This window comes from Coloeus monedula (assembly GCF_965178545.1).
Source record: "Coloeus monedula genome assembly, chromosome: Z".
Taxonomy (NCBI): Eukaryota; Metazoa; Chordata; class Aves; order Passeriformes; family Corvidae; genus Coloeus; species Coloeus monedula.
Window position 1 is genome coordinate 7,029,750 of NC_138822.1, and position 15,226 is coordinate 7,044,975.

General features: G+C 39.4%; 1 protein-coding gene across 2 annotated transcripts in view; it reads right to left on the reverse strand.

Moving 5' to 3' along the window:
• The window catches only part of TEK (TEK receptor tyrosine kinase), a 45,532-nt gene that overhangs the window by 28,046 nt on the left and 2,260 nt on the right, over window positions 1-15,226 (reverse strand). For both annotated transcript variants that reach the window (XM_082301000.1, XM_082300999.1), the window contains exon 2: window positions 5,328-5,639. In XM_082301000.1, the coding sequence (XP_082157126.1) occupies window positions 5,328-5,639 (312 nt within the window). The remainder of the gene's footprint in view (window positions 1-5,327; window positions 5,640-15,226) is intronic.

The following is a 15,226-nucleotide window of genomic DNA, read 5'->3' on the forward strand; positions in this document are numbered from 1 at the left end:
AATGGTGCTGCATCCAGTTGGTGGCCAGTCACCAGTGGTGTCCCTCAGGGATCTGTACTGGGACCATCAATCAATATTTTTATTGATGACATGGATGAGGGTATTGAGTCTTTCATTAGTAAATTTGCAGATGACACTAAGCTAGGAGCGTGTGTCAATCTGTTGGAAGGTGGGAGGGCTCTGAAAAGAGACCTGGAATGGTTGGATAGATGGGCAGAGTCCAATAAGATGAAGTTTAACAAGTCCAAGTGCCAAGTCCTGCATTTTGGCTGCAATAACCCCCTGCAATGCTATAGGCTGGGGGCAGAGTGGCTGGACAGTGCCCAGGCGGAAAGGGACCTGGGGGTACTGATTGACAGCCAACTGAACATGAAGCAGCAGTGTGCCCTGGTGGCCAAGAAGGCCAATGGCATCCTGGCCTGTATCAGGAATAGTGTGGCCAGCAGAAGCAGGGAGGTCATTCTTCCCCCATACTTGGCACTGGTGAGGCCACACCTTGAGCACTGTGTCCAGTTCTGGGCCCCTCAGTTTAGGAAGGACGTTGAGGCACTTGAATGCATCCAGAGGAGGGCAACAAGCCTGGTGAGGGGCTTGGAACACAAGCCCTATGAGGAACGACTGAGGTTGTTTAGCCTGGAGAAAAGGAGACTCAGACGTGACCTTATTGATCTCTACAACTTCCTGAAAGGCAGCTGTAGTCAGGTGGGGGTTGGTCTCTTTCTCCAGGCAGCAACTGACAAAACGAGAGGGCACAGTCTTAAGCTGTGCCAAGGAAAATATGGGTTGAATGTTAGGAAAAAGTTTTTACTGAAAGAGTGATAAAGTTCTGGAATTGTCTACCCAGGGAGGTGGTGGAGTCACCATCCCTGGATGTGTTTTAAAAAAGATTGGATGTGGCACTCAGTGCCATGGTTTAGTTGAGGTGGTGTTAGGGCATGGGTTGGACTCAGTGATCTTGAACGTCTCTTCCAACCTGGTGATTCTGTGATTCTGAGTGAAATGGTAATTTTAATTGACATTCCTTTGAAACAAGTTAGAAGTTAAGGATGCTTCCTTTCATTTACTTGGAAAATGCGAAGAGAAAGTTGTGAAGTGTTTTGAGGACAGATTCAGGTTCTCAGGTCATTTTTAGCTCTGAAGGTTTATGCCATACTGTCATTCATACGTTATATGGGGGAAAAAAACCTCTTCTAAAATTAGCCAAATTTGACTTCGTAATTATTCAGCTCCTTACCTGACTGAGAATTTGATACCTCTGTATTTTCCCTTTTAGAACACTCAGGGGAGTGACACATTGATTTAAACCAGTCCCATTGCTCTTTCTAGATTTGAAGTTTTTTAGCCTTAAGGTTTCCTCCTATGCAAGTTCCTCCAGGTAAGTCCATCCATCCTTGTTTTTCCTTCTGCTGCCGCCTGCCTCCCAAGCAAGCTGAGTGGGACTTTTCTGATACAAGATCCACCTGCATTTCAGTTGGAAGGAATCCTTTAAGAGCCATTCATGCTCCTGGTCAGCTCTGCATTTGCACAGGTTCCATTTCTAATAAAGTTACATTTATTTCACAACAAATATTTTTTTAAGGAACATATATACAAGTTAGTGTAAACTGTTAGGCAACTTATTAATCAAAAATTGCCTTTTATCTAGAACCATGCCTCCTTTTTTGGTTCATTTTTACAAACTGTTGATAAAACACCCTTTGGTTCATACCAAAAGTTGGAGAAAATAATTCGGAGCTTGTGGCTGGCTAAAATTTGGTGGGAAAGAAATACACAGAGATAGGATCAGAAAGCAGAGAAAAAAGTTGTGAAGTAACTTTCTGTTATCTTTTATATGTAACAGAGCTGTAAAAAATGAGCAGACAGATGCCATATCAAAGTTTGTATGAGGCTGATAGTCTGCCAGTACCTCCACAACATAATTTTGCAAAATCTGAGGAGGTAAAAAAAGGATAATATTCTTGCAATAAAAGAAAGAACATTTTGATATTTTCATTTCAAAATAAAATTTTAAGTTAAAAATCAAAATTATATGATGTAAAATTAAAGAAAGAAAATCTGAGCAAGAATGAAGACATTTTTATCAATCCAAGCCAACTTCTCTCCTAGGATATTATTTCCTTGAAAATTTTGACATTTAAATGTTTTATTTATGGTTGGAAAAAAGACAACTATTGAAAATTCACAATTCTTTGCAGAATGGAATTTCTATCCCCTGTGCAGTTCTAGTGTTTATGCTCTGAGGCTCTGCCACATGTTTTCATTCCCTTATAAGTTATACACAATTGATTTCAGCAGGAGTCTTCCTGCTTCACATTAAGTACATGCATTTATCATTTTGCCTAAACACTGGTATCTACACTTACATCTTAGAGAAACAGAGAATTCTAATATAGAACAATAAAATAAGATTTCATTAGAAACAAGCAAACAAAAACTGAAAGCAATTCCAACTTACTGTCAGCTCCCAAGTTAGAAGTTATTTATTAGTAACAGACGCATAGTGAAAAATCATTATCCATTTAAGAAAAAATAATTCAACAGCTTTTGCAAAACATTAATTGTTAGCTACAAATGATCCAAAAGGGTTTAGTTGCATTGGGTTTTGGACCAAATTTAGTGAGACAATACTAATTGTTTTAACAAGATATTAAACTTTTGTATTCCCATTTACTTTTCTTTGCATGTTGTTAGGCTAAACCATAAGAATTTTCTAAAGGGTACTGTTACAATGGAAAAGAATGCACACTCCCTCTTGGGCTCAGTTCCAATGTATTTTTAGATTGTGACTTGTATTACATGATTTCACATCTCGAATGTGCCCATTCCTTATAGAGACATAATGAACTGAGCTGCAGGACAAGTGCCATAATGCTCTGCTGCTAGCATTTCTATTATTTTCTGCCAGCTCTATGGTTGAGTTTCTGTGGGGAAAACTCAATCACATATATGAAAATATATGTGTAGAGAATTTGAATAAATTATTGTGTAGAGAAATTGAATAAATTGTCTTTGACTAGAAGGAGAACACCCTGTGGTGTTCTGTTCTAGAGATGTGTACTTACACAGTATAAGGATCACTCCCCATAAGAAGATAAAGCATAAACTGTTCCCTCTCATTGCATCTATGAATATTACATGTGTAACTACAAAGTTTCAGTATAAAGAATTCAGGAGAATTGACTTGTTACTTTAAGAATAGCAGATGGTAAAATTAATCAGGAAAATGAACCTGTTATCTTTCCATACTATAATCCTCACTGTATCTTCATATTTGATAATAGGTATATAATCAGGCAGATGGCAGTTCCCACTAAGTCAGTGGGGCTACCCAAATGATTAATGCTTAGTGAGTGTTTCACCAGCTTCTTGCCAGGAGGATAGAAAACAGTGGCTGGGTTTCCAGAAGTGCTGTTTCTTCCCATGACTTTGGTGTCCCTAATGGGAAACTATAGATTTCAACTCAATTTTTGCTATTGAAAAACATATTCTCACTTTAAAAATTATGAAGACAACAACAGTAAAGTGGAAAAAGATCTGTTTTCCAGATACATATGTTTTTCCAAACCTCACCATCTTTCCTTAACCTCTTTCTCCTCTTTTTGTGCACTTTACTTTTGCTTTGAGAATTTCTGATGCACCTCTTTCTCACCCATCTAATCTGATTAGATTATACACTTTCACTGAGGACTTGCTAGTTCGAATTTTGTTAGTGAAAACTTTTGCAGAGAAAATCTGAGAAATGGATTCAAACACAGAAATTAATTCAGGAAACCTACCAACTGCTGGTGTGAATGCTACTTCTGTTTAGAACAACATTTGTCACATAAGAAGCCTTCTTAGCAAAGTTTGATTACTTAAAAGGTAAAGTTTGATTACTTAAAATTCTCTGCTCCTAGGCCCACAGATACCAAGTGCGAAGAACTGATAGATTCAGAAGACATTCTTCCACCCATGGATGTTGCTCTACAACAGAACAGCCAGAAATGTGCTCAGCTTGCTGGCAGACTGCCACAGGCAGGGTCACGTTGACATTCCATGGACTACTATCTTATCACCTCCTCACTGCAGCCTCCTTTGAAACAATGGAGGAGTTGTCAGTCTGCATCTGCAGAGCTTTCTTGGTGACCAATCCAACCCTTCAAAGACCACATTTGGTCAGAGAAAATGTAAGCCAAAGAAAAATGCACTTGTCCTACTAAGCTTGCTTCCAACCTATCCATGCTCAAAGAAATAATAACAGGCACTAGCTGCAGCTCTTACAAATGAAAATATCTCCTTTTATAAGTTTGTTATGTAATTTCAGGAGATACCAACAACAAAAATTGCTCTTACTAAAACCTTATAAAGAAAGATTAGAATTGTCAAGTCTCCTCACAGACCAGTTGCCATGGCACAAAATACTAGCAGTAAAGTAAAATCTATTAAAAATCATCTTCAGTTTTGAAAATGTGATTTGCTGCAGAAAATTACTCAAAAATTTCTTGTGCCTTTCTGTAGTTGATGGTGATCTCTGCTTTGGAACTTGTCCCAGAAGTCTAATGAGGTCCAGAAACAAGGAAAATTTTGAACATGTGGAAATGCAATTTAATGGACCTTGGAAATCTCACCTTCTCATCCCACTATATCCCTGCCATATTTGCTTTTACTACTGTGCTTAGCCTAAAACCAAAATCAAATGAATAATGAAATCTGTAGTGGATTTTTGTGAATAATCTTCTCAGATTTTGGAAAATTTCTCTGTATTTCCTATCCAGTGATGAGAGGGGATCCTTTTTTTTTTTTTCACTGACATGGACTGTGCAGATCCAGTGTTGCCGATCTGTAGTTTTACTAAATTTTAAGCAAGGCAATTATTTTCTAGGCTCAGCTTGCCCATTTTCTTAAGAAAATAGAATAGTGATGTTTAGCTATCTACATCTCAGACCTGTCAAACTTTTAAAATGGAAGCCTGTTTGAAATCAAGGGTCTGGGATGTGAAAAACCCAGGGCAGGAGCTGCCATGTATTCCATGGGGAATGGAATGTTATTCTATGGGGTCAGTGAGGCCACCTTAATTTCTGACTGACTTTGTGTGCCTTGCAGTTGCCAGATGCAGGCAGAATACTTACAGATGTCTGACTTACTTCCACAAGGAAATGACTAGCACCTAGTACCAACCAGTTTTTCTGCACTGTAGAAAAAAAAAAAGGGGCCTTGAACCAAGTCTATTTTTATTGACTCAGGACTGCCTTGCCTGGTCTGGAGCCATGTTTGTGCCCACTCATGTCAACCAGGGATAGCTGCCAGTCTGCAAGCAGTACCATTTAGATCTGACCACTATACTGTACCTCCCAGTGGCATCTTCATGGTGTGTATCCTTGTCACCTCATCCTTGAGTTTCCCTTCACAGTAGTATGCACCGATAGTTTCACTGGCCTGTTCTCTCTTCCACACCACTGTTTTGGCTGCTGCTCTCTTGGAATCTTCATTAACTTCCAGTGGTTCTCGGTGCTGATTTGCCACATCCTCCTGGTCCCGACCTATCGTGATAGACTCACGGGAACGCCATTTGGAAGTGATACATATAAGTGATGTCTCGGAGTTGCCCACCAGAGGGAAGGAATTGATCAGTATGAGGTCCAGTGCTGCTTCTACTTTACCTGAAAAAAAAAAAAAAAAGCATCAAGTTAAAAAAAATTTTACTGCAGAATTCAAATATGTGACCAATCAAATCACCAGGTAAGCTGTGTCACGCAGTGTTCAGGGTTTCTCTGGCTGGTGTCTTGCACAACCTTTGTGCAAAATCAGATGAACACAGATTAAGTATTCTGCTACAATGACTTGAGGATTTTTTTTTTTTTTATGACACAAACAGATGGAGTTTGCTCTTCTCAGAAAAGGCAGTAAGTCTTGCAAACATGTTGAATTTCTTTCAAGAGCTGTTGTAGAAGCCCAAGGAAAACCATAGGTTGCCAAAGCAGATAGATCCGTGTGTAGTTAGACATGCACATAAATGCCTCAAATGTGGTGCTTTTCTGGTGAAGGGATCAGTAGATGATAAGGTTGTCAGTTTAATGGTCTTTCCTTGATGTCCCTTACATGATTTAGTACGTATGAACTGATGTAAATCAGTTGTGACTTTCAGTTACAGGAGCAGGTAGTACTTTGAGCACTTGGAGTATTTTTTTGCAGCTGTTTTATGAATTTGGACTAATGATTTCATAGTCAATCACATTAAATATTTGAAGCCCTAACAGACACTGGCAAGGCCCGTGGCACAAAGTAACTTATGCAAAACCAAAATGCAAGTCGGCACCACTAGTTAAGTGAGGTCAGGTTTAAATCACTCAAAATTGCTTCTTTTGCTCAGTACGACTGCCAGAAACACATAGAGATGAACGTTTCTTTGAAAATGAGAGATACAAGCCTAATTAAAATATCCTCTAGCAGAGTGCCACACTATTAGTTGTTCAAATGTGCATAGCTGGAGGGAAATTCAGCTCTCCTATAATGAACAATTGGCAAATAATAGGCGTTTCCCTTTATTTTTTAAGTTCAGGGTAAGGAGAAGGGAAACACATTTTTTCCAGCTGAAACAGGAAGAATAATTGATTTCTTTTATTCATCACATCTATTTTCCTGATTTGGATACAAGTATATTTTGTATTTACATAGAGAGACCTAATATTTAGTGCCGGTCAGCTTCCAAATGTTCTCTGATGGGAAGGAAGGGGTATAGTCTTAGATAAGGGAGGTCAAAAGGTCTTAGTGCTGACTGCGGTCTTTGCGTGTGTCTCTGCAGTGCTCTGGGCCAAGGGAGGAGGTCCTCCTCTGCTTTCAATGCAAGCAACCACTCTGGGGACTGAAGTATCTTGACAGCACATTGACACTCACCACACCCAACCAGTCTTCCACAACCACCACCCTTTCATGTGCCAGCCCAGATAACTTGCAGTTACATAATGGAGAAATGAAACCTTCTGGAAAGGACAAAACAGCCATTAAAGTAAATATTGCATAAACGTGCAGGTCAGCAAAGTCAGTTCATCCTGCTGCATACTGCAAATATAAATCCTTTGAAAAAAGTTAAAGAGGTATGTGATAGAAATGAGACCAGACTCATGCATTCATTTTATAGGGCATTTGTCTCAAGCCTCTTAGTTTTTTATGAGGAACATTTGTGCTTTTACTATGGATCTGATATGTCAGCCAAAGGCAGATATAGTTCCACAGTCACCAGCACTGAAAGCAGCTTCGGTTTATATCAGCAAGGATCACATGCGGGCTAGAGATGTTCTTAAAATCACAAACTGCAAGATCCTGTTTTTTGCAAACTTTGTGAAACTCAGAATCAAATCTGGATTCAAATTCTGTGACTTGATGTGACTTTCTGTGTTGAGGTCAGGCCTGGTGTTAGAGAGCAGAAGTGAAATATTTTGATATTTCTGCCTGGCATCCACAGGGCACAGAGCTGAAACTGCCTTTCCAATACAAAGGTGTGGGCCCAAGGGGCTGGTGTCCGTCAGAGGATGGCTGGTCATCCAGGGCTCCAGTTCCATTTTCCCTAGCATTTCTCTGTTCCTCTGACTTCTAACAAAGTTTTAAAGGGGAAAATAACACCTCTTTCTTCCCCTGCACCTCAACCTTTTAATACTTTGAGAAAAAGCAGTAGGAGAATCTGAATTTTGAGGACCAGCTTTCTTGCTGCCTTTGATCCATATGCAAAGCAATATTCTACCAGATTTGGGGCATTTGCTGCATATCTGGTTCCTTGTAGTAATAAAAATCATGCAATAAAGGTGTAGAATATGTAGACATATTGCTTATTTAAACTTGAGAATATTCTGGGTGAATCAAAATCTAGTCACCAGTGAATGGATAGCGTTCTGATTCATTGTCTAAAGATAGGTGGCTCTTTGTCATATTAAACATTGCAGAGTAGCCCAGACACCTCAGTGAAGCAGATGGAACACAGATGAAGTTTCTTCCCAGAGAAGCACAAAAGGGTTTTCTGCCTCTAAAAGGAATTTATATCTATGTGTAAGTATGGAATTATATGCCAAGCATGACTTTGCAGCTAAGGTTTCCCAGCTGGAAAATTTTGCAAGCAGAATTTAAAACAGTGAAAGTTTTGCACTAAGAAAAGCTATGCTTTAGATATAATTTGAAAAATTAAAAAAAAGGCATCTTGGCAATCTAAGGCCTTTGAGATAATAGTTGTGCTTTCTTTGACTCCACTGGGTAGGGATTCCTACAGCATCTCTTTATGGTAATGCAATTTCAAGTAATCCAACTGTTCTTGCTAAAAAGGAACTTACCTAGTCTGGCAAAATTTAGGCAAATCCTATCCTAGATGTTAATGAAAGCTTTGAGTATGTAGGAACCAAACAAGGACAACAGAATTTAGCACAAAAAATAGAGACAGGGAGCAGCCTATGTCTGCAGGAAGGACCTCTGTGCTGCCTTGAAAAAGTCCTTTCACTCCTGCCCTGGTCCTTGAAGAACAGACCTTATCAGGAAGGCAATTTGCTGTGTGTGCAAATAGATTTTGAGAAGAGAAAGCACTTGCAGAAGGCTGTTGCTGTAAATGGGAGATACCATGCAAGGAAGATCCATTGCCAAGAATTTATGACACATCACTCACAGTGATGCAGCACTTTGAGTCTTTCCAGCACAGTGAAAATGGCATCCTCTAAACAAGTTTAAATAACAGCACACTGACTATAGCCCAGACAGCAAAATGAATGGAGGGAAACACTTGCAGTTCCTCTTGGTCCACTCCAAATTACACAGGATTGTCCTGTCTCTTGCTGGGTGATATTCAACTGTATCTTTCATAGCTTTTCTAGTACAGATTTCTGCAGCCCAGAGAGTCAGTTGTATCCTGTACTGCATCCAAAGCAGCGCGGCCAGAAGGGCAAGGGAGGCGATTCTGCCCCTCTGCTCTGGTGAGACCCCATCTGGAACACTCTGGGGTCCCCAGCACAGGAAGGTCATGGACCTGTAGAAATGGGTCCAGAAGAGACTGTGTAGATGATGGAGTGCTGGAACACCTCTCCTCTGAGGAAAGGCTATGAAAGGTGGGATTGTTCAGCCTGGAGAAGAGATGACTCCAGGGAGACCTTATAGCACCTTCCAGTTCCTGAAGGGGCTACAAGAAAGTTGGAGAGGGACTTTTGTCAAGGGCATGTAGTGATAGGATAAGGGGTAATGGCTTGAAACAACAGGAGGGTCAATTTAGATACAAGGAAGGAATTTTTTACAATGAGGGAGGTGAACCACTGGAACAGGTTACCCAGAGAAGTTGTGGATGCCTCATCCCTGGAAGTGTTCAAAGCCAGGCTGGATGGAGCAGCCTGGTCTAGACGAAGGTGTCCTTGACCATAGCAGTGAGATTGGAACTAGATGACCTTAAAAAGGTCCCTTCCAACTCAAATTATTGTATGATTCTATGACATTCACCTGGGGAAATTGTGCTAAACAGAGAATAAATTTGTCATGCTGTGTCTGTAGTCCCTGTGTGTTCTCATTTCCTACCAAAATGCCATTCATACATGCACAGAGTCATCATGTTTTCTGTCCTGCATTGCACCAGCAAAACTCGGCTAGGATCAGCTGAAAGAAACAGTTCTCAGAAATTCCATGGAACACATCCCAGCCATAGTTCTACTCAAAGAGCAAGCAAGTCTCTGACAAAGGTTAAAACATCACTCCTCTAGACCATTATTGGTGCTAGACACTAGAGTTCATGAGTGACTGTGGCAATCTTGAGCTGAGATAGTTTAATGCCATAGATACAGCAACTCTTAGGAGAAAAGTGTTGATTTGTCCTTTCCTCTGACAGTCCCTGCCCATATACTTCCGTATTTCCACTGTTAACCCTTGTCTTGTCTCAAGGAAAAGATGGGAAAATTCTAGGCATTTTCTACCTAATGTAGGACCTTTGCAAAGTTGCCTGTTATTTGGAAAAAATGTTCAACACTGGAATGCCTTATGCTCCTCTTCCATAACAGGCAGCCAGACTTGTCAGCTCCATCACAGGATAACCACACCTCACTGTCCTTCAAAGCACATATAATATGGACACAGGTCATATTTGCAAGGGGTATTGAGAATTCAGAGTTCTGAGCAAAAGGTATAGGTGTTAATACTGATTGGTAGTGGAAGCAAAGAAATTGTTTAGACATGACACACCTAAAGATGTATTTATTTCCTTGTTTTGTAGAGCAATTATTGATTGCTTGAAGAAACTGTAAGCAGGAAGTCCTCTTGGCATTTGGAGTGTAACAAAAGAAGGAGAAGATCTGTTATAAGAGGTAAGCAGAAAGATTAATACTTTTACAGTACTAATTATTTGAGAGAAGATGAAAGGGCAGAAAATTCCAGTAAATTCCACTCCATTTTTCACTAGGTGAAGCAGAGAATAGATGCAATATGTAATACCTATGTAGTTCTTTTTTTCTCTTACGTTACTGCTTGGAGCATAAATTATTCCGGCTGTTAAGAGTCTGGGAATAGGAATGTAAAACATATAGATAGTATATTAGCAGGGAAAAAGTAGAATCTGTGCTTAGTTTTGGTGTTATGCTGAAAGTGAAACAGTCAGTTGCGTATAACACTCACTGCAGCATTTGAAAATCATTTAGAGACTGGTGAAAACGTATGTTCCAAACTGTTAAATCATCAACCCTTCTTCCTGCAAGTTTCTTAAAATACAACAGTGAACACTTCCTCTGCTTGAAATAATAAGGTTTTGACTTAGAACAAACCCAACTTGCTAAATAGCCTAAACCTCAGTATTTCTCATTGTGTCTGTTTTGTAGTTATAACTTCAGCTGTACCCTCTCCAGTTTTACTTTTTGGTACAAAACAACATACCAGATTAAAAGAATTAAATTAAATCTATTTAGGAATACAAATGGCAATCATACAAGCAATTTTGATGAGGAAGTATGGCATTTGATTAAATCTTGGGGAAGTACTGAATAAACTATGTGATTTTTTAAAAAATTAATTAATTAGCCAATGTGGAACATAACCAGGCTGAAAATAATGCAAGTTAAATATGAATGAATAAATAAAATAGAGACCAAATCCACATGTCTCCACTCCCAAAAAGAAAAAATAAAGTACTCCTTACTTAATATTAAAGCCAGTCAGAAACTAACCCAAACCACTAAATGTTTAGGCATATTTTTCACAGGGAGAGTGGAACATATGCCAAACCAGAACCTGGCAATTTTTGGGTTTTTTTCTGGGCTCTCAACACTTCTCTTACATTATTTTTGGTTCATTCTCTAAAGAAGTAAGTAATTTGGGAGGCTTTGAAACCATGTATTCATTTTATGGGCTCAGTGGTCTTTAAGTGTCCTAGAAATTTCATCTGGAATGCAAAGATAGCAGTGGCTCAGGTAATTTCTCCCAGTGAGTCAGATTCTCCTCTGACAGCTCAATCCTGCACAGGAAAACAAGGCTGAAGTTATTGTTGTCCAAAAAGATTAAGATTCTCTGCCATACAATGGGAACAGCAGGCAAGAAAAAAAAGACAGAAATGCTCTGGGAAAACATCTGATAAATGAGCTAACAGACAGGTTTCCCAATAAAACCATTTTTGTTGTTCATTTAAAGAATCTTCTTGTTGTATCTTGCATGATGCTACTGTGCAGCTGTGAGGTGCTTCACAGTTCAAATACCAAGACCACTTGCCCTTAGAAATAGGGCACTATTTGTGGGGGGAAAGTATGGTGAAACTAATAAGAGATGAAAAATTAGTGACAGGGTATCACTATGCTGTTTAGCAGTAGCGGGAAGACCAGAAATAGTTTGTCAAAGGTAAGAGGGCTGCCTATCTTGGTATCTGCTCATCTGCCTTTGGTTACTTCTGGTGCAGCTGAAGGAAATGTCACTGCCTTCTTTTTTTCTCTGCATGTCAGTTGTTTCACAACCTACCAAAACCATCTTGTAAGATGAAAAATCTAGAAGAGAAACACTGCTGCAGCTTAGTTGGAGGTTTCTGGGGGTAGGGAGTCCATGACTAAATATGTGTTTGCATGTGTGTGTAAGTAACCAAAACATGAGAAAGAAAACAAAACATGGTTTGTCATGATTTCTCCTTATGCCTGGTTGACCACAAGTGAGTGAAGTGAAAAACAACATATCAGCAGCAATTGCTACTTGAATAACCAGATGACAGCATGCCAGGTAATGCTGAAAATGCTGGAAAAAGGTGAGAAATGTGGGAAAGCACAAGTAGGACAGGCTTGTAATTCAGGTGCATGTGGTTGGATTTGCAGCCAGCAAAATATCATCATAGCATACCATCAATATTGTATTTGCACACCAAAATAAATATGTCTGTAAAAAGGCTGGCCCTTGTCCAGTTGCATTATGAAGCTCCTATTTGTACCTCAAATGTGTACTGCCTGTTGTATGTGGGCAAGTGCTAAGCCAAAGCAGGTAAAATAACACAGGTGATTAATTAGTCAGTGCATACAATAGCATAAGGTTGGCTGTCTGTGATCACTGACTGCTGGGAGAACACATTCTAATACTCTTGCCTGTACAGAAGTGCACCCTCACTTTGCCACTTACTGGTTTTTCTGACTAAAGTAGCTGGGAGGTGTTTCTGGTGCTAAGCACACTTTGTGACTACGGAGGCCAAGGCCCCTGACCGGTGTCTTGTCTGTGATGAACAGCCAGGAAACAACACAAGGGAAAATCATCAGCACAATCAGAAGTGCAGTTGGAACTGCATTGTCAAGGAAAGCTTGTTATACTCCAAAGGAGAAATTAACTAAGCCACTTCATTAGTCAGGCTGACAGTGCAAAAAATAAATAGCAGGCAAAAAAAACTACCAGCCTTGAAGTAAAAAGCTTACATTTCTGAACAGAGAAATGTAATTTGTTAATGTATCTTTCAAAAATCCTTTCAGGACTTAGTAAATGCCTAATATCTTTACACCCTAAAGGGGTTAATAGTTCCAAGTGATGAATTGCAAAATGTATTTTGATAGCCTTTTAACTTCTTTAAGATATGACCCTTGTTTAACAGTTGGAGAACAGCTATCAAATCAGTAATATAAACAATCAGCATTTTAAACTCCTTATAGGAAAGCCTCTATTTTAGACATGGGTTGTTCTTTGCTGTGTACCTCCACTGAAACCACAGTGGAACAGCATCCTAAATATGATTTACCAGCACAGGACAGAGACTGTCTTTAGAAGGCAGTTCTTCATTGCAGATTCTCTAAGATTTTCATCTCTCCAGCCCCAGATAGATCTTATATTACAGAGGGACCTGCCCATGGAACTAAATCTGTTTCACACAAGTAGTAGGTGCATCCATTTTTGGTTCATTGCTCCTGTGCCTACCCAACACCCATCATACCACACTGACTCCTTGGTCTTCCAAGAGAGCTGGACACGGTTTTTTGTTTGTTTAAGAGATGGGTCTAGGCCAAGCACACTCAAATGTATGTGACTGATACAGAGCAGGTTTCCAGCCCAGGTAATTCTCATCATGAGCACATGAAGGACCCCTGCCCTAGGGCCATCTGCTCAGTGACAGTCAATGTCTATGACTTCTATTCTCCCTCTTGTTCACTGAAGCTTTCCTGATAAAAATCTTGTGGGTATCAGACAATCTGTGCAAAATATTACAACTTCAGTTTTCCCTTAAATGAAAATTCAGCAAAAAAGTAATCTATCCATCTTAATTATGATTAAGTATGAAAACCATATAATACATGTGTATTCATGTATCTATATATGAAAATTGTGTCTAAAACAATAGCATATTTTGACACTTACAAATGTAGTGTGGTTTCATTTCACCCTTTCAGATTTGATTCCTTTGGGCCTGATTGTAATGCCTTTTCACTCACAACTATTCCCAGCTGTTGAAATGACCTTTGGGAACACAGGCTTCCTGAGAGCTACTCTGCATCTCAGTAGGTGTGAACCAGGCACAGTATGGCAGGCGGATGCAATTTCAGGGTCTCACAAATCAAATACACTTCAGGAACAAAAAGTGAATTTGGTTTAAAATTCCTCTAATTCACATTAGTAGTTTGATAATTTAGGTGTCAGAAAGGTTGTGGATCAATGTAATGTCTGGTCATGTAACAAATACCTGATATTAAAACCTCACAGTTATAGTTATGAAATTCCCGACATTCAAAGGTCAGAAGTGGTATTCCTCCATTTCTTTGTGGGAGGTTCAAAACTCCAGCACTCAGTCATACGACACACTGAAGTTCAGGTGCCACTTTGATCTGACAACAGCCTATTTGAAGATGCTCACAGAGGCCTAGTCCCTTCAATTATGGGAAGAATGACATTCCTGCTCGCTGTCACAGGCATGGATTAGCCACTGGTTAATACAGGTTTTCTTTTGATTAAGTTAAGCTTCAAAAGAGAAATACAAGTCTTGAAACAGAATTGTTAGAACTTTCCAATCCAACTAAAACTTTTGACTTGTCATTTTGAAAAGCCTATAGCATTATAAAGGTGCTTGTGTCTCTGGTAATGTATGTTAAAAGCTGTTCAACTTTGTAAATATGAAAACGAGTCACATAATAATGATAATTTAGATTTTTTTTCATAACCCCTACTGATCCCAAAGAAAATGCAGCCATCAACATAGATGATAGAGAGCTATTGAATGCTACTGCACTGGTTTGCTCCACTGTTATCCTTTTCTAAAAAGGCTATTATAATATTTTTAGTCTTTTACCATATATGGGTCCAACAGCTAAGTGAGAAAAAAAAAATCTAGTATCTTTAGAAAGCCACTGGATCTAAGATTATTGGCAGAGGAAAACTGTAGCACAGAAGATTCTGTCTTGGAGAATGGAGACATTTGACTATATATTTGTTTCCTGATAGAAATAGTCAAATGTTATTGAAGCTAATTGTAATTGTTGCTGGTTTTCACCAGTCCTTTACTGATGGTGGTCATCTTGCTAAAATAAGGCTCACACTTGAACATTTCTGAGAGTTAGCTCCCTGTGAGAAACTGCAAGCAGATTTCTAGACCATTTGAGGACACCTGAGGATGTCTGAAGCACTTCTGAGGAAAAAGGCAAGTTGTGACACTCATTCCTTGCCTTTAGGGGAATAAGTAAATCTGCAGCTCTTCTTTGGTCAGAACTTAACCAACTGAACCTAGCCACAAGCTGAGCATTGGAATCCATACTTCAGGATAGATGTCAGCATAATTTTGCTACTCCAAAATGTCAGGAACATA